Below are 21,046 nucleotides of genomic sequence, written 5' to 3'. Positions count from 1 at the left end.
TTGACCCCACCGATAGATGCAAGTCTTGAAGCTGACGTAGAGTCCGATTCTGATAAAATACCATGTCCACCAAGAGAGTGCCGAAAAACTCGAGATTTGATCAAAATGTTCGACCAAATGCTCGAACGAAGACCCATCCATCGAACGGTCATTGACACAGAACCTCTATTTACCGACCCAAACTACCTACAGAAAATCGATCCAAACCTAGCCAAGAAAATCAAATAAACATTAACTCTGGCGCCACCGCTAGACCTCCCCCTTCCGAATGAGCAAAACACCGAAAGAGAAGATTATGACACCAATGAATTCTTAAGAAACAACGTCGAGGAATTTGAAACATCCACCAGTGAAGGCAGCATCCCCGATTTGCAAGAACTGTTCGGAGAGCAACTAATCTCTCCCAGAAGAAGCTATTCTAGGTTTAGGAGCTATTTAGGGATGGGACCAGATTCTGAAACCCCTGGATGGGCAAGGGCACTAATACCAGATGTACTTGCCGCCATGGGAATTCGATATGACCATGAGACAAAAGACATCATCGATATACATGATAAAGAATAAAGCCCCTAGATAAAGAAATACAGTCAAGCCTCGCAAACTGAACCTAATGAAACCAGCAAGGAAGATGAGGGGGATTCAAGCGAGAAAACGAAAAAAAGAGAAAACCCCAGATACAACTGGATCTTCGAACCAACTTCGAACAACTAACGCCGAGGGGGACGATAGAGAGAAAAAGAAAAACATTGGCCCACCTTACCCCCTCTTCTCAATCTTTGACTCTCCTACATCAGATCAGGCAGAAGAAATCATCACTGACAGACGTCACTCCCCGAAAATCTCATCATCTTGGAGTTCAAGCGAAGAAGTTCCTAGAAAAAGACCAGAACTAAAGTTGAAATTCCTCACAACTCGAGATGGCCTCACTTATGCACGAGACCATCTAGGGCATTTTCTAGCAACCGATTGTGAGATTGTAACCAGGGGTTTTTGCCCAGGTCCAGTTAGCTACCCCTTTCCTCTAGAAAGGGCGCCACTGGGATTTTAGACATGGTGTCCCAGAAACCGGGGAAACATGAGAGGGGAAAAGACAGGGTCGTGAGAAGTCCGAGAAAGGCTGTGAATAAAACTGAGAAAAATTATTTATAACAATTAAAATGATTTATTCAATCAATTTACAAACTTAACAATTTCCTTATAAACTAACTTAATTGTGAGATCCTCTCACCTACGTTGGCCCTTGCCAATTATTCTTACAACTAAATAACTAATTTATTCAAACCTCGTCACTCCGACGAAATACCTTAAAATCTAAATTTTCCCTCGTCAACCTGACGGCATATCAAATTACTTAATTTCCACATCAACCTGACGGATTCTCAATTACCTAATTCCACGTCAACCTGACGGATTCTCAATTAACCTAATTCTACGTCAACCTGACAGATTCCTAATTCGATCATTATTCCTTACTTATCTATAACATCGTCCACCGGACGCTAACTCAATTTCTCTAGCTTTTATTACCTCTAAATTCTCCGAATTTTAATTCCAATTAACCATAAATTTTTTCTAACAATTCTTAATACAAAATTATCAATTTTACAAAAATTTACCTCTTGTCGATTTTTCTAATTACTTCACTTCATACAATTCTAATCACAAAATCTACAGAACTACTTTTCCAAATTTTCCAACCAAAATTCTTCAACTAAATTTCACAAAATTTCTTCTGATAATTTTTCTTTATCAATTTCTCTAATTCCCAAAATTCATCAAAAACTCAATAATTAAATTTAGCCAACCGGCCTAAATTTCTCCTTCCACAATTGCCAAAATTTTAATACATAAATTATAAATGACCTCTATTCTAAACTACGCACTTATTCAAATTTACCAATTTTTCTGAACTAATTTTTAACTAAATTTTGATACTTATATATAAACAAAAGACCGAATTGAATTTATTTAATTTCTTATTTTCAGTTACTTGATAAATGTTGGACGTTCTATTGTCTTAACTACTAAATGACCTTGACGAACTTAACTCGATTGGAATTCGCTAATACGTAAAGACTACCCGAGACGTTTATTTTATTCTCGATAAAAAAAACTTAGATTGGTTAATTCGGCCTAATTACGATTAGAATGGCCTGAATAACTAATTTACCTGGAGTTCCAAATATTTCTGCCAACGATGGAGTTGTCCAAGAGCAAGTAAAATTTTGCGAACAGCAACTTCCCTCAGCTTCTCGAGTCCGTCAATTCTTTCCTCGTCTCCTCGATCTCAATTATATCTCGTACAAATTTCTCCCTGTAAATGCCGATAAATAAATAATAGATCAAAGATACAAATTCGTCAGCCTAACGGCCTGACGGGATGAAATTTTTATAAAGATTTAGAATATAACGGCTCGCTTCGTTCCTCTCTTTCGTGAAGCCTCAAGCAAATTTTACTTACGTTATTTCGATGTTTAGTTTTACTAGTCGCTGTGCAGTGTACACTCACAACTCTCGTCCGCCAAAAGGTACTGTTTTCGTCTTCGCCGGCTCTTTTATAACCTCTCACTCAGGTTCTCGAATTTTCCTATTGTCTCGTTCCCGCTTAGTTTTTCTGGGGACAGCGGTGGGGACTTAGCGACCCGTACGACCCGGTGACGAGTCTTACAACTAGCTACTCACGCTCTGAAGGTACGGAGTAGTCCCTACTCACCGTGACAAGATAACAGTGACTCTAGCTCCGCGCGGGAATTCAAATTCCCTGTCACAAGATAATTAAACCAGTAGCGCGACTATTACGGGACCTCAAATTTATAAATGCGGAAGACCTTCATGCAACTTAACCCAAGAAGAATGACGCCTTCGTCACTAAACTGGGACGCTGTAAAATTTTTACAGTATTTATAAAAACACATCATTTCGAAAAAATAGAGCCTATCGATCTGATAAAAGGGCTGCGTAATTTACGACAATCCCTACTCAAACACCAAATCTACTCCCTCCGTTGTAGTAAAAGTTCAGACTCGGTTCAACCGGCAGGCCACGTATTACTTCTAAAAATTATCATAGTAAGTCGTATTCTCAAAAGTCCTAATTTGCTCTGCACTTAGGCGAGACTCCGGCTAATAAGTTTAATTAAAATATTTCTAAAAGCTAAATTTGCGCACTTTACCCTACGGGGGACTGGAGGATGTTAGCTCAAATTACTAAAATTCATTAATATAACTTACGTTTAAAAGTACAATTGTGAAGGTGTAAATTTTAGTGATTATAAATAAATTTAAAAACGAAGAGAAAAACCAACTACTTTCATTCATAAAATAAGAAGCCCTTAGAATAAGCAGCCCAATCCACCCTACTCCATCCGCTGCAAGAACCGATTGAAGGGCCCAATCAAAAGAAGAGGCGCTGAGAGCAGCCCCTGGAATCACGGATCCAGCGATAAGAAATAATCCAACAAGTAGTAAGTACATCTATCTACATAAAAATCCATCAGTCTCAAACGAAGACGTGGTAAGTTCGTACATCGAAAACGTCCCACATAAACAATCAACACAACGGAATTAAAACCTCCGTTACGTATTCTTTAATTCGTTAGTCCAAACCTCCACCGTTTACGCTACCGCTCTAAAAACGCCCTTGGACATAACATCAGCGACTGCCCTGCTCTTATTACGCTGTGCGAAGGAAACATTGAGTTACCAGATGAATCCATTTGAACTCAGATAATCGAAGAAAACCACAATAGCCTAATAGGAGGCCACAAGAGGGTAATAAAGACGTACTGGAGAATTCGAGAAAAATATTACTGGCCGGGCATGAAAGATAAAATCTATAATTTTTTTCGGGCCTGTGAAATTTGCCTGAAGAATAAATTGACTTGAATTAAAGCCAAGCAACCCATGTCCATTACCGATACCCCCTTTGAACCTTTCGAAAAAATCAGCATGGACACAGTAGGCTTCCTCACTATGACTCTGGACGGTAATGTACATATTTTAACTATCCAAGACAACTTGTCAAAAGCCGTCGCGGTAGTTCCCTTACCTGATATCAGAGCTGTTACGGTTACTAATGTCTTACTAAACCATTATATCGCAATATATGGGTGCTCCCGTGTCATCCTCTCGGATAAGGGCACCTCATTTACGAATAAGTTGATACAGCAACTTACTCGATCTCTAAAAATTCATAGACTAACAACGTCTTCTTATTGTCCTCAAGGAAATGGTTCCTTAGAACATTCCCATCAGCCTTTAGTTAATTACTTAAGAGTGTATGTCCACAAATTTCATGATTGGGATAGATACATACCCATGGCGATATTTTACTACAACACTACGGTCCACACCACCACCAAATTTGCCCCATAATATCCGATTCGATAAACATATTCATCCCGCCACCTTCAAGGTGAACGATTTAATCTATATCCTCAAAGAACCTAGAAAAAACAAGCTAGATCATTACTATACCGGTCCATATGGGATAGTAGAAATTAATGAATTCGGAAATCTGATAATAGAAAAAGATAAAGGGAAAAGAAAACTCCTCCATCCCAACAAAGCTAAACTAGCCAGTGATGAAAATTTTTCTAAAAAGCAACCTTAGCATCTGTTACAGACAATAAAAATGTACAACCAACTAGTGGTCTTTCTCTATATCTTGGGCTGGGGAATTAAGGCAGATTCAATCACCATCAGATCAATGACAGGCAATCCAGGGCTACTTTATGACCCGTACAAGAAGATCCATACTGTTGAAGAAGAATGGCAAATAATAAGCTCCATCAACACCCAAAGGCTAGTCAACCTCTACCTAACAGCAAACCAAACCTTGTGAAAAGCCTACGGAATTTGTACACTCAAGCTCAACGCATCAGAATGCAAATTATACATGAAAGTAGGCAGCCATCTAGAATTATAAGAGAAAATCGAATAGGCAGAACATCGCTTAAAACAGCTTCCAAGAGACCGAGAATTAGGCCCAGGGTACTCACAGAACCGAACAAGAAAAGCTCCTTGGTTCGGGTTTGTGGAAACCACCGCAAGAGAGTTGTTTGGTACTATGGATTACAATGACAAAGAACACATCACGAGAGAAGTCGACAAACTTTATCAAAATAACCGTGAATTAATCCACCTAGTACAAAATAACACACATATCATCAAAAGTGAAATAAACGAAATTTTAAAACATGAAAAGAATTTAACAGAAACAATTAAAAACTTAGCTCGCTTATCAGCCTTCCTCCAACGCTGAATCAATAGACAACTAACCGAAATACAGAGAAGCTAACTATTCTCGATAACAGGGAATGAACATATTTACCTCATGACAAATCATTTAAGAAGTCTAAAGAACGCAGAAATAGTGGTTGAAGACGCAAAGCTGGGAAAAATTTCGTACATATCGATATCAGCAAGGCAACTTCATCAGGCCACAATCGACATTATGAAGAAGCACCCAACCCTAAATCCACCGCAACCCTTTAACCACGTGGACATCACCACGCTTTCTAAAGTATCAAAAATTGAGACAGGAAAAGCCAACGGACTCTTCTTGATCATAATAACTGTACCACTATTTAATCAAGTTCCATGGTTGGCATATGAAATAGAACCTCTTGCAAAGCTTGAAAAAATAAATAATGAAACATCCACTCTGGCGATTTTGCCGAGAGAAAAATATCTGGTAACGGAGCCATCGTATGATAAATATTTCTTCGCCCAGCAAGAATTCATAAACAGCTGCAAGCCGATTTGACCTGACATGGCCTGTTTACCTGATCTTCCTATCAAATCAACCAGATTATAAGAAAGCATCGACTGTGAGATGAAGTTGTTAATGAACCCAGCTAAGGAAATACTGAAAGAATGCAATGTCAGGATAATCCCAAGATGCCAACTAACCTGGATAAAGATGAATGAAAAGAGTACATGAGCTTACTCCACCTGCAGAAAAGAAAAACTTCAAGAGAGATGCTCAGGACAGAAAGCCCAAGAAATATCAATTAACGGAACCGGGCTAATCCATACTCAACCCGGATGCCTAGCAAGTTGTAATGAATTTGTACTACGAGGAGTGGCAAAAGAACTAACAAGAATAGACTTCACCTTGCCAAACCTCAGCTTCTCACTGGATACCATAAATTCATCAATAGGCGATTACAACCCAGACCATAGCTTAATATCAACTAAAGTGCAAAATCCACTAACCATCGTTGATAAATTTGAACCATGGGGTCAAGGACTTGAAGAAAATGAAGAAAAAATGTCTTTGATTGCATTAGACCATCAGCAAGGGGACAGTGACCGAATACTGACATTTGGTTCGTTAAAAATGATGGGGATAATACTCATTGCCATTGCTGGGATAATTACCTGAAAAATTTGCTCCTAGCTCGTAAATCGTCGTCGCAGTACCCGTAAAAAAGCGCCGAATTTAGTAGTAATTGAATTAAAAACTATGGAGAAAAAAAAGACACCTCCAGAAAATCAGAAAGAAAATACGAGTGATTATCCCAACGTGCAAATAATTACAACTGCACCACCGCATGAAAGTTCGAAAAATACCGAAGAGAAAGCCACAACCGATGAGAGTCCAGTAGTCAGAGAGCATACAAGAAAGACTGAAGCACCGAACGAAACAACATTCAAGTTGAGCGACTACAAATCGCCATTCTAACTCTATCAACATCAAGACCGGAAGAATCTTTAAAATAATTAGACCAGTAAATAGAGTGTAATCATAGAAATATGAGCTATTTATACTGATGGTTCCTTTCCGGAAAACTAAAACATGTTAACAAACCTTAGAAAAAAAAATAAATAAAATTGACTAATTTGCAACACGACCGAAAATAAACCAACAGCTTAATAATTATTATAATCCAATTATAAATATAATACGGAAGGGCTGAGTTACAAATGCCTAACTTCAACGTCATTTAATAGAATGATACATTTCTCCGTGAATAAGTTGAATATAGAATATTAAAGGAAATTCTCGAAAAAACATACACCCAAAAGTAACCCCAGTCTAACAGTAAAACTCCGCTTTTGTCACCAGCTTTTGACGCCTCGGCATAGTCACAAACAAAAAAAAACGGTTAAAGTCACCTGTATACATCTGATCATCTCCTTCCCAAATCAGAAAAAAAAAATTAGAAAAACGGTAGACCCTGAAGGCCATCCGTGCAACTTCCCACTAATTTTATATCAAGTGCTTAAAACTGCACTGATGATGTTATGAAAAATATAATTTATGTATTATTTTAAGCTCCCTGAGCTTAGAGGGACAATTTTTCTATGCTTTTGAGCTCTTCGAGCTCACGAGTCTGATAAAACATTGATAAAACACAATTTTTCAAATTTTTAAACTGCAGTAACTTTTGAATAAATGAATTGATTTTTACGCGGTTGCCAGCATTCGGCGTAATTTTTTAAGCTCTATAAAGAATCTGTAAGTTTAGTTTGATCGAACCAAGAATTTCGGAGTAATTCTGGGAAAACACTTTTTTCGGTTTTTTTTTCGTCAACGATAACTCACGAATAAATGAACTAATTTTGACCGGACTAACGGCGATGAGACGTGGTTTTTTGATGTTGAAAGTTAATTTGTTTTTGGAATCGATCGGTCGAGGTGTTTGAAAGTTATTCCAAAAATGTCGGAGTAATGTTGAAAAAATCCTTGTATCCAAATATTTCGTCGAGGATATCTCTCGAACCAATCAACTCATTTTTACGTTCTTGGCGGCGATCAACGCAGTTTTTTGAGCTCTAAAAATTGTTCCATTTCACCAAAAACGATCCGAATAGAAATATCGTAGTTGTGTGAAAAAAACACTTTTTTTGGTTTTTTTTCGTTCACGATATCTCTTGAACGAATCAACCGATTTTGATCGGATTGGCGGCAATCGACGTGGATTATTAAAGTTGAGAGCTGATTAGTTTTTTGAATCGATCGGTTAAGCCGTTTAAAAGTTATTCCAAAAAAACCACTTCTGAAAAAAATTTTTTTCCTATTTTCTTTTAAGATTTCTCTAAATTTCTCAAAATCGATCGGTCTAAATCGGTTTAAATTTTTAGGAAATCTAAGTTTAGTTAAGCCCTTTGGAATGATACCATTCGCGATGAAATCGGTTCAACTGTTCAGAAGTTATAAAAGGGTTACATACGCGCGCGCGTACTGTTTCCTTGTACTCAAATCTTTCCCACCAAAATATCCTGTTACGTGAATGTTGGAACGCTTCACGTAATAATTATCCGTAACTCCTATTCTTTCCCGCTTCACAGCATTATTTTCGAATTTGAAAGCCATATATAATAGCTAAATTTGTCATTAAAGACATAAATTTTTGGGAACTGGGGGAAATAAAGGATAAAGGGGGAGGGGGAGGACCTTTACTCAGTAGGAATTTTCGGTAACTGAAAAAGTAATTCGGACAGCCCAGACCGGGAATCGAACCCGGATCGTTTGGTTACGCGCCAAAGGCTCTACCAGTTAAGCTATCCGAGACACTGTCCGTAATTACTATTCAGTCACCTACTTTATATACTGGGTGGCCATATATAATAGCTAAATTTGTCATTAAAGACAAATTTGGGAATTCGGGAAAAAAATGTATTCAAATTCGAAAATAATAGGGGAAAGAATAGGAGTTACGGATAATCATTACGTGAAGAGTTCCAACATTAACGACGTACGATAGCACACACACACACACACACACAGACACACACACACACACACACACACACACACACACACACACACACACACACACACACACACACACACACACACACACACACACACACACACACACACACACACACACACACACACACACACACACACACACACACACACACACACACACACACACACACACACACACACACACACACACACACACACACACACACACACACACACACACACACACACACACACACACAGATTGATTGATTGATTGATAGTTTATTAATGCCAAGGCACAAGCCAAATAGCAATTTTAAATACAATATGAATTACAAATACAATAATAATAGAAAAATTATATAAGTACATAAACTATAATAAAGATCTAATATAAAAATTTATATTTATTTTATCTGATTCAACTAACATACTCAATAAATTATTCAATTAATAACAGCTGATAAAAGAACAAAGTTGGAGAATTTAACACTTAGAATCTAACAGTAATTTTCAGAGAACTTATCACTTTATAATAACATAATTAATAATCCAAATTCAACAAATGGTTAAAAATTTTATTTTTGAACACTTCAAGACTAGATGAGTTGACAATCTCTTCAGGTAGTTCTTCCCACAATCGTATTACACTCACTTGGAATGACCGCTCCATGACGGTCGTAGCAAAATGCGGAAACGCGTAAAGAGAGTGTTCTTTGGCTGCTAACCTATCTGAACGTCTGACTTCGGTCTCCTCAACAAAAGAATCTCGCAGGTACTTGGGTTTACCAACTTGAAGTAGCTTAAAGAAGTAACAACTCATGAAGTACATTCTACGATATTTCACAGTGAGCCATCCCAATTCTCGTTGATAAGGTGTTATATGCTCATCTTTTCTAAGATTAAAAATGAATCTAATTGAGCAATTTATTGCACGTTGAAGTTCAAGTCATTTTCAGATGTTGAGTCTACTAATACGATGGAACAATAATCAACAAGTGGTAAGATGGTTGATGATACTAACAATTTCCTGATGTCAGTTGAGAAAATGTTCTTCCGAACCTTGAGAGAATGCAAGGCTGAATTAATTTTGCTAACCACTAGCTTGACATGATGATTCCAACTTAGGTTCCTACTGATGTGTAATCCCAAGCACTTGGTAGTATCAACATATGGAATCATGACACCATCTATAATAATAGGTGGCAGATCAAAATTACTCAGTTATTTCAGCTTGCTATTTGAACCCAAGATCATTGCTTTGGTCTTGGACAAGTTTATCTCCAAGCCATGCTTCCTTGCCCAATCCGCAACTGATTGTGCATCAATGTTGACCTGTCTGACTGCCTCTTGTAGTTGATACATAAAGAAGTGTAGATAAATATATTTGTCATCAGCAAACAGACCATGGTTACAATACTCTAGCCATCTGACAACAGAATTCATGACAATTAAAAACAGGATTGGACCAAGCACAGAACCTTGAGGAACACCAGATGAAGTTCTAAGGAGCTGAATTGGAGTCCCAAGATTATTCAGTATTGACTGAGAGCGATTTGATAAGTAGGAGAAAAACCAGATAATTGTTTCCATTGAAAAACCAAGCTCAAATAACGCAATCAGTATGATCTTGGGGTCAACATAGTCAAAAGCCTTACTCAAATCAAATAAGACTATTATGGTAAGTTTATTCTTGTCCATCGCCTGCCTAATATCATCAGTGAGCCTCAGTAATGCTGATTGTGTGCTGTGATGTTTCCTAAATCCAGATTGAAAAGGGTCGAGTAACTCATTATCCTCCAGATAGGTTATCACTTGATTTGCAATGATTCTTTCAAACACTTTGGCCAGATGGGATAAATTTGCAACAGGTCGGGTATCTGATGGGGATCTAGGCGGTGAAGTTTTATTCAAAGGTATAATAAAAATAACTTTCCAAATGTCAGGGAATATTCCAGTATCAAGAGATCTATTAAATAATGCAGTAAGAAACAGTGAAATTTGTGGAAGGTGATCCCGTAACCATCTTAAATCTTATCCATCAGGACTTTTTCCTTTAGACTTTGAAAGAGTAATATGCAGTGCCTTAGTAACATCTACAATGTCAATCATGGTCCACTTGAATAAACACTTTACTTGTCTTGAATAGTCCATCGGCAGCAAATCAACAAAATTTTTACTGCAAGGTGGATGTTTTCTTACTATATTTGCGTAATACTCATTCAATTCAAGAGCATCAAAAAAGTTTAGCGGTGAAGAAGGGTTAGACTTAATTAGTCCAAGATGTTTAAGCTTACTCCAAATAGATGAACCATATGAGAGATTTGAAAGAATAGTTTTTAAGTATTCTTCACGAGCATGATGAGAGAGACGGAGTGACACCCTCTCAGGAATAGTCAGGGAAGCTTTCTAGGACCTCAAACCGTCGAGATCTGATGAAAACTCGATTTTTTCAAAACGGGGTAAAACCAATAACTTCCTGATTTTTTGAAAATCATTGATTTTCTTAGCGGGACGTTAAAAAATTGGAGTTCATAAGTAAAAAGCTAAATTTGTTAAAGTCTAAAGTTATTCTAAAGAAAATTCAATAAATACTGGAATACAATTAAACTATCGGCTTAATACTCGAAGAGCCACCCTTATCCAATCCGTTCCCGATCATACTCAAGGGATTCCATCGAAGAAGTGGTCCAAGCGGCTTGGCTCCCGGATCTCCGGTAGGTCAAGAATTATTTATCGAGTAAGTACAATTACATTTATTAAAACTCTCTTGAATATAATACGAAAAATCTCTCAGTTACTTTCTTCAGAGGTGGGGTACTTTGCTTATCGAAAATTACCCACATTGGATAATTCAACAACGAAACCTAAACCCTCTCGTTTCGTAATCTTTTGTGTTAGTCCTACCTCCCCCGTTACCCGCTACCGCTCTATAACGTTTGGACATAACACAATCAACCGATTTTTACGTTTTTGGCAGTGATCGACGTGGTTTTTCGAGCTCTGATAATAATTTAATCTTATCAAAAACGATCCAAAAAAAAAATTTCGAAGTTATGTAATAAAAAACACCTTTTTCGAAATTTTTCGTTTTCGATAGCTCTTAAACGAATCAGCGGATTTTGACGAGACTGTTGGCAATCGACGTGGTTTTTTGAGCTTAAGAGAGAGTTAGTTTTTGGAATTGAGCGATCAAGCCATTTAGCAGTTATTCCAAAAAAACTACTTTTCGAAAATTTTGTTTTTGAGATTTCTCAAAATCTAGCGAACTGAATTAATTCAACTTTTTACGAAATTTAATGGCAATGATACTCTTTAGATCGCAACCTATTTCGATCCGATCGGTCAAGCCGTCCAACAGTTATAAGAGGTTTGCACACACACACACATACACACACACACACGCGCGCGCACACGCACACAGATCTGCACGGACGCCATCGTGGGAATAGTTAGTGAAGCTTCCTAAGACATCAAAACGTCGAGATCTGATGAAAACTCGATTTTTGCAAAACGATGTGAAAACAAGAACTTCCCTATTTTTGAAAATTTTTGATTTTTTTATTGGGGAGTTTAAAATAAAAAAAGAAAAAACCGATAAAATCTATGATCAAATAGTATTTTCAGTCCGTTATGATCAAATTGCAGTTCGTGCTTTGTTTCTTTCTGTAATATCCATCAGTGATTCGTAAGTCTATTTATTTGCCACTTATTGTGTCTTATTGAAGTCTTTTATCGTATGACTTTTGTTTTTTATATGGAATACAACGTCAGGACATTGAATCGGTACATTTACCAGCAAACGCCTGGTATGAGGGAAGAGTTTAAAACTGCCCTTTAACGGGATGTGTAGAACGATTTGCTAGTCAACGTTTCGTGATATTAAAGCCAGCGAAAGCGCACCGTTTTGTCAAGAAGCGCTAAAATATGAGAATGATGCCGTCGTCTTCGGCCGACAATTTATCCTGGTCAAGATCGGAAAGCACTTAGACCTGGGGAGGTACGAGGGTTATTACCCCTAGGGCGGCTGACTTACCTGCAATCGGGCCAGGTATTCTAGCGTACGGGGTTCGTTTATTTTAATGGATTGTATTTTTTCTTGTTGTATTTAAGCAGTAATGCTTCTTATACTCAAAATTTCGCTGGGTCTTCTAGTACTCATGACGATCATTTAGTTTTAAAAATCCTACTATCTTTTGCTACGCTTGTGTAAAATACATTGAGAAAATACAATGAAAAATACAAAGAAACTCACAGATAAGTTTGTGATTTTATATGATAAATGTTTCAATATAAAAGTTTCTCTCAATTTAAAAAATTGGATGCCTAATATTATGTGTAATTCATGCTACAATATGGTTAACAGATTTGAGAAGCACTAGAACATTGAGAAACTTGAATTTAAAACTCTAGCTATATGAAAAAAGCCTCTCGGTGCAAGTAATTGCTACTTTTGCATGACAAAAGTTGAGACTGTGGGCCGAATCCATAAGGACAAAATTTCATATTTTTCTGTATCAGGAATGCAACAACAAGTTGCAACCTTTACAGAAGGTTCAGAAGATGATGCGTAACAAGACAGCCTGACCAGTGGATTTAGTACAATAGAAGTCGACTTCGATCATGAGAATGTGGCTCTCAATGATGAAAAGTTGCTACTGGCAGTGAATCTGATTCGAGTGAACCTGACAAAAAAAGATCCTTCAAGCAGTGAAGAAAAGTACAGACCAATCAGTGGAAAAAAATCCAGAAAAATACGTCCAAAAGCATCCAAATGATTTATTTAGAGAAGCTAATTTCTTGAAAGAAGCGGCTGAATTATTGGCTCCAAGTATGAAAGGAGAAATCTTCTGACGAAAGGTACTAAAGTTTCATTTTATCAGAATCGAAAGGAGGCTTTCTGTACATGTTTCGAAAAAGAGGAAGACTTGCTTTATTGCACTGATGTAAAAGGACTTGTGGATGAATTGAAGCTGAATTTATATAAATCTAAAGATTGGTGGTCAATCATTGACTTGCCTGAACGTAGTCTTGGGGAAGTTCTTCTTCACAACAACAACAAGTTTGCTCCTTTACGTTTAGCTCACTCAACTGTACTTAAAAAAGAGTACACAAATCTAAAGACTGTCCTAAAAAAAATTAAGTGTGAAGAATATAAATGGCAAGTATGTGATGATTTGAAGATTTTGTTAATGATCCGAAGACACCAATCTGGTTTTGCGAAGTATAGATGCTATTTGTGTATGTTTTACAGTGGAAATTGCAAAAATTCCTTCGTCAAAATAGTTTGGCCTTCGAGATCTTCATTCAAGGTTGGATCACATAATATAATAAGGAAACCGCTTGTTAATCCAGATGAAATTTTCATTTCTTCTTTTCATATTAATAAAACTTGCGTTAATAAAACAGTTCCTGAAAGCTCTTGATAAAGATGAAGAGTGCTTTACATACTTACGTCAAGTGTTTCACTACAAATCAGATGCGAAATTAGGAGAAGGCATCTTTGATGGACCGGAAATCCGGACGGTATTCAAAGATGAAACATGTGATTTAGTTATATCACAAGAAAAGGCATCATGGCTAAGTTTCAAGGAAGTATGTACCAAATTTTTAGGCAACACCGAGGATGCTGATTACGAAAATATTGTAGCCAATATGATCGCAAGCTTTCAGCGTTGAGGTTGTCTAATGTATTTGAAACTTCACTTTTTTTATTCGCATCTCAACCACGATCTAGAAAACAAACGAGACTTGACAACGAGAATGCTATTGTGTGTATATGTGTGTGTATAGGTAGGTAGGTATGTAAATTTAGACTGATTCGAATCCATAAATTTCGAGAAATCTTAAAACAACCATAAAAAAATGTGAGAAAAAATTTTTTTTAAGTGGCTTTTTGGTCAGCTCTTAATCTTGAAATCCAAGTCCATTGTCGCTAATCAGGTCAAAATCGGTTAATTCATTCGAGAGATATCGTGAACGAAAGAAAACCGAAAAAAAATTTTTTTCGGAAGTACTCCGAAATTTTTAGTTCGATCAAACCAAACTCAAAGATTATTCATGAGGCTTCAAAAACTGCGTTTAATGCTGGAAAATCGATTCATTCATTCAAAAGTTATTGCAGTTTGAACATTCAAAAAATAGTGTTAAATCAAACTTCTACTAGACTTGTGAGCTCGAAAAGCTCAAAAGTGTAGAAAAGTTATCTCTTTGAGCTTGGAGAGCTTAAAATAACACATAAATTGTATTTTTGAGCTCAAAGAGCTCAAAAACGTCATTTTGGTGCAATTTTAAGCGCTTAGATATGGAATTAGCGGGAAATTGCAGGGTGACCTTCAGGGTCAACCGTTTTCCAGATTTTTTTTTACAATTGATATAAACAAATCCAACTGTTATGACAATTTACTGAAGGCCTCGGTAACCTGGTTTTGTTTAATTAAAATTTTCTGAACTAGCAAATTACCTGGTATATTATAATTTTGAAGTGACCGCTAAAATAACTAATTCAGTAACTGGAAAATTCCTATGAGAAGCTGCTGCAAGAAAATTTATTGGGTTGGTTTGATCTTGTCCACGTAGATCGACTGGTACAGCGCCATGTAGTGTTCTTTCCGGTGTCTTGCTTGGATTTATTTTCTTTTTCAATTTTTGTCCAGTATTCTGATGTTTTCTCTTGCCATATCAGCCTCTTACCACCGGCTTCAAGTCGAGTTACCTATATTGCCTACAATATCAAAGCTTTATTGTATTCATAAATGTAAACTGTTGATCCAAAGAGTCCTGTGGGAAAAATGTGTGCAGTGGGTAAGAGTGCGCAGTCCCATGTATTTGGGACTCGAATGAATGGGTTTGCGCACTCTTACTACTGCACACATTTGCCCCACATGACCCTATCTATTTTCTGAACTACCTCGGAGATCTGAACTAGGAAAAACCAAAATTTTTTAAAACTTTCATCAGGAAGACAAATGTAATAGTTAGATTTTTATGAAATCTACTAACAATGTTTGTGAACTTAAAAGACTAATTATTAAAAATTAATCAACTATCCGGTTAAATTATAAAACGTGTATAATCATCTGATCGATTATAATCAATCTAGTAGCAGTTCATTTTTTCTAAGTTTCTTAGTTGTTTAGTAAAAATTTTATGTACCAATAATAGTTAGGAGCACTCTGAACTTTAGATGTTTTACAGAATTAACAAATTTTGATACGTATTTTTGTTCAACAAGAGCATAAATAAATGAGGAAATATGTGAAAATTGAAAAAGTACGTCTGGTCAAAAGTACTAATAACTTTTTTTTTGTGTGCCTCTGTTATTTATAATCATCGATTTTCTAGCAAAACGTTTTTTTTTTTTCAAAATTCCCATCTGTTGCAAAGAAATTAATGAATCTGCAATTGCTTAGTTGTTGAGAGCGCCAAAATTAGTGAGTCTCTCGATGATCACAATACGAGAAAATAACAGGAACCGTTTATTAGATAGAAAATGCACTCCCATTTCAGCTGCCAAACGAAACCTTTTTGAATTTGAAAGATTTCTTACATTGCGCTTGCATTGCCTGACTACTTTAAACATACAATAGATGAATTATAATGTTGAATTGATTATTTCAGAGCTATGTTGTTAACCAGTGAAGAACCAATATGGGGTCCTGGTGATTCTGAAAGTATACAATTAAAGCGAGATGAAGATCTATATAAGCAAGAAATGGTGAGATTAGAAAGTGATCTAACGTAAGTCAGTTTTGTTTTCAAATCAGCCTCACTTCTTGACAAATAATTCAAATACTGTATTAAAATATGCTTCTTATTTTCAGTGAATTAGAAAGTACCGTCGAAGACTTACGAGGTAGTGTCATTAATAGAAAAACTCGTGTTAACATGTGTGATGTGGAAAACATGGCCTTGATCTTAAGTAAATCTAGGTAAGTAAAAGGATCTTTTGTTTTTTTTTTTTAAACACAACAGACGTCATCAACAGATTAACTTTGTAAAGCGATTTTTTGTTGAATTATTTTCTTTTTATATAAAATGATTGATTTTAATTAATTTATAGCAAAACGGTAGCAGATTTAAAAACGAAGTTCCCAAATCTTCAAGAGAACCTTAAAGGCTTGTTGAGTTTAGAGATGGAAAAAATAGTGCGTGAAGAAAAATTTCTCAAAGAAGAACCAGAACGGCTAGAATCTGCATTGAGACGATGTAAAAAACTTACTGGTACCCTCGTCACACTTAAACGGTTAGTGATTGAATGAGAAGTAATTACTTTTCTATAATTTTATTGATGACTACCGTGACAGGTTCTTTTATCCAATTAAGATTTAATTCATTTTTTGAGTTTATTATTTTATGAGTAATTTACAATGACATTAGATCGTGAAATACAAGTCTCAATCTTTGCTTAGGATTAAGACAACAATGAGTATTAAGTTTTGATAAAATTAGATAGTTATCCAAGGAAGAATTTCTATAGTCTTCGTATACATGTTTACATTTTCTCGATGTACGTACGCTTACCACAATAAAAGAGAATCACAATTTTCATAAACAGATCTATGTAGAATTACATCGAATTTAGGACATCTTGATGAAGCGGCTAAATTAGTAATAGCCAAGAAAAGACTACTATGAAGTGTGACTCTTGAAGCTTAATTTGTCCAAATAAACCTAGTGAAATAGCGAATCGATCTAACGAACCATTTCTTTGTGAAAACGAATAAAAATTCTGGGAAACAGTTGACTGAAACTCTTCGCTCTTCTAGCTCAAAAACATATCTTTTCTGATTTTTCGAGCGCTTCAAGCTCGAAAATCAGATGATAGTCAAAAACATATATTTTTTAGAATTATCAATAGTAACATCTTCCGATCGAACCAATCATTTGCAATGGGGCATGCAGCATTCAAACCAGTTACTTGCATACAAAAAAAATTGATAATAATTTATAATGTTCGTTAGCTTGGACTAAATGGTTTCCATTGGAATTTATACCCGAGAGTCACTCAGTCAACCTCGTTGTTGTTGTCTCCGTTTACCTCTGTCACTGTTATCTTGGGAATGTGGGGCCCACTGGTGGAGCCGTTCGAAGTCTTCAGGTTCTCTGTGCCGGTAGTTAGCTCGGTGGCGCTCTCCATAGTCAAATGTAGAAATAACCACTAATTATATTCACTATCAAGTTGCGTGGCCCAATATCGTCAATAATGCTTTATATTAGATATATAGACACAAGGCATAATAGTAATTATTATCTAAAATTGAAATAGAAACTTTCCACGTCACATAAATCACAGACACAAAAAAAAACAAGAGGTATTTATGCGATAAAATGATAGTAAACGACGAGCTTAGCGAACACATAAGTACTCAGGCCACCATATTTTTTTTTTTTCCCAATTAATAATAATTTATAATGTCCGTTAGCTTGGACTAAATGGTTTCCATAGGAATTTATACCCGAGAGTCATTCAGTCAACCTTGAGGTGAAAAACGTTTTTTATATTCATAGTGAGATATGTATTAGCAAAATTAAATTTAATTAATTCATTTGACATTGAAAAAATTTTTTTTCAACTGTATTAGTCACTATAATCAATTAGTTTGAATAAAATAGATAATTAATTTTTACACTTGGAGAAATGGGCAAGGTGACTGTGTAACCGTGGGGTTTTCCCAGGTCCAGTTAGCTACCCCTTTCCTCTTTAGAAAGGGCGCCACTGGGATTTTAGACACGGTGTCCCAGAAACCGGAGGAGCATGAGAAGGAAAGGACAGGGTCGTGAGAAGTCCGAGAAAGGCTGTAAATAAACTGAGAAAAGAACTAATTATAAAAATAAAATTGATTTATTTCACCAAATCTACAAACTTAATAATTTCCTTAAAACTAACTTAATTGTGAGAACCTCTCACCTACGTTGGCCCTTGCCAATTCTTCTTACAAATAAATAACCAATTTTCTTAACCTCGTCACTCCGACGGAATATCCCAATATCTTAATTTCCTCGTCAACCTGACGGAATACCATACAATACCAACTAATTACCTCGTCAACCTGACGGAATACCAATTAACATAATTTACCTCGTCAACCTGACGGAATACCAGTTAAAACCTATTCCCGACTGCGCCCCCGACTCGGGCGTCTACGCAGCGGTTTCCTAACTTAATCCGTTGTACCCCCGACTCGGGCGTCTATACAACGTTTCTAAATACTCACTAAATTCCATACAAAAATCGTCCACCGGACGCTAACTAATACACACTTTCTCTAATTACTCAAATTTCTTCGAATTACTAATTAACTAAATTCCTTGAGTTTTACGCTTAACATTTCTTTAATACAAAATACCAAATTCACTAATTTAATTCATTACTAAAATTTCTCAACTAAATTCATTAACAGTTTTCTCAAAAATTAATTCACTAAATTTACTAAATTAATTGAATTTAGCCCAACGGCCTAGAATTAATTTTACAAAATTACAAATTTCAAATTCTACAAATTTAACAAGCCTCATTAAATATTCAAACTACATATATTCCAAGTAACCTTGACTATCTAAATTTCACAAATGCTTCTACTATTTCAACTTAATCAATTAATTTTAACTAAATAATTTCCCATAACTAAAGGGCTTGTAACAAAACTAATTAATTGACGTTTATAAATAATTTACTTATAAAAGAATCTACTAAATTAAAAGTGACATCTGAGACAATAGCGATCATTAATTGACAAATTTTATTACAGTTAATTCGGCCTCTCAATTTTCAAATTCAAGCTTGGCCTGAAATAATTGTAATAATAATACCTGACTTAACTTTTACAACTCTCCAAACGTTGAGTGAAGTCCTGGTGGAAACGAGCGAAATCAGCGGCTGGTTGGTCTCTCTCTCTCGTCTCGAATAAACTTTCCGGCTCCAAGTAATGGGTTCCCAATTCCGGATCGTAGATTGACTTCCTTCTGGATGGTCCTGAATCTCGATGACAGAATTTATTACACAGCACTACACTGACTCACTGTTTTGCCAAAAGCCTCACTGTCTCAAAGCGTCACTGGCTCAAAAGGTGTTACTTGTTCCAAGGGCAGGCTCAAAAAGTGTTACTTGTTCCAGGGCCTGGCTCAAAAAGCCTTGATGTTTCTTTTGTCGGATCTTTTATAACCCTTGACTCCGAGTTCTCGAACTTTCCTATTGTCAACCCCGCTTCGTTTTTTGGGGACAGCAGTGGGGACTTTCGATTTGCACGCCCGGTGACAAGTCTGAACTACTTGTCAAAATCGAACGGTAAGGGAAAACCCTCATTTATTGAGGCGTCAATAAAGTGGTCGATAACGACCATGAGAAGTTCAGTTTTCCCTGTCACACTCCCCCCTGCCAGACTTTCGCCCGGGTGTATGCAACAGAAAGGCCTGACACCCACTTCAGGTGGTCAGGGTGCGGCCAGTTCGTTCAAGGGTTTATTACCGTCTAACCAGCTTCCGATGAGACCGCTCCTTCGGCTCATCCACGGCTCTTTAAATGTACTTGGAGCTTTAACCAATCTATAACGCATTCGAAGCCACTCAACTAGCCCTCGTCCTTCTCCAGAAATAGCGGTAAGGGGATGGACTCGGGGCCCACACGGACTTGGTGGTATGCTTCCTTTCGGTTCCTTGTGTACATCCAGCTTGCTTCGTGAAGAGCACTCGTTATTCGTAGCACATTTGGTGGTGAATCCGCTGGAAGTGTCGTTGTCTGATAGATTGGTCTCCAATCTTCACAAAATTTCCAAGTATTGTTGTCCTTGGACGCTATGACTGGAAAACACGTCCATACTTTATCGCTCGGTTGAATAAACTTTTCCTCCTGGAGCTTGTCGATCTGTTTATCAAGTTCCTCACTTGGATTCCCCCGATCTGGCCTGATCCTTATCGGAATAGCCTCGGGTTCCAATGCTATCTTATGTTCAATAATATTCGTGAGTCCCTGCCTTGACAAACCTTTGGACTTTTCTAACTCATGTCTGAAATATTTCTGAAAGTCTTGGTCTTGCTCTGGGATAATTTCGACACAGTCTGAGAGCCTCTCTTTACAGGAAATCAACTCAAATGGGTAGAACTCTGAACTTCCACTGAATCGCCAAGTCCTGTTTTTGCTGTCAATTATCACTCCAAATTGGAGAGCGAAATCCATGCCCAAGACCATTGGATGACCAAGATCATCCAGTACACTTAGATACTGTTCTCCAGCAACAGAGCCGATCTGGATAATAAATGACGCACCACCCCGACTTTTACATTCAGTCTGATTTGCCAATAAAATCCATCGTTCCTGGGATAGATCCATCCTAAGTTCACCCGA

General features: G+C 36.8%; 1 protein-coding gene across 6 annotated transcripts in view; it reads left to right on the top strand.

Moving 5' to 3' along the window:
* LOC141534860 (coiled-coil domain-containing protein AGAP005037) overlaps nt 1-21,046 on the top strand; it is a 651,729-nt gene that overhangs the window by 488,266 nt on the left and 142,417 nt on the right. For all 6 annotated transcript variants that reach the window (XM_074254459.1, XM_074254463.1, XM_074254462.1 and 3 more), the window contains 3 exons: nt 16,324-16,443; nt 16,527-16,634; nt 16,766-16,948. In XM_074254459.1, the coding sequence (XP_074110560.1) occupies nt 16,324-16,443; nt 16,527-16,634; nt 16,766-16,948 (411 nt within the window). The remainder of the gene's footprint in view (nt 1-16,323; nt 16,444-16,526; nt 16,635-16,765; nt 16,949-21,046) is intronic.

The sequence above is a fragment of the Cotesia typhae genome, unplaced genomic scaffold, assembly GCF_013202065.1.
Source record: "Cotesia typhae breed Kobodo isofemale line unplaced genomic scaffold, CoteBio_Ctyphae scaffold_13, whole genome shotgun sequence".
Taxonomy (NCBI): Eukaryota; Metazoa; Arthropoda; class Insecta; order Hymenoptera; family Braconidae; genus Cotesia; species Cotesia typhae.
The sequence above is the reverse complement of the archived record's forward strand: the minus strand, read 5'-3'. Positions and strand labels throughout refer to the sequence as shown.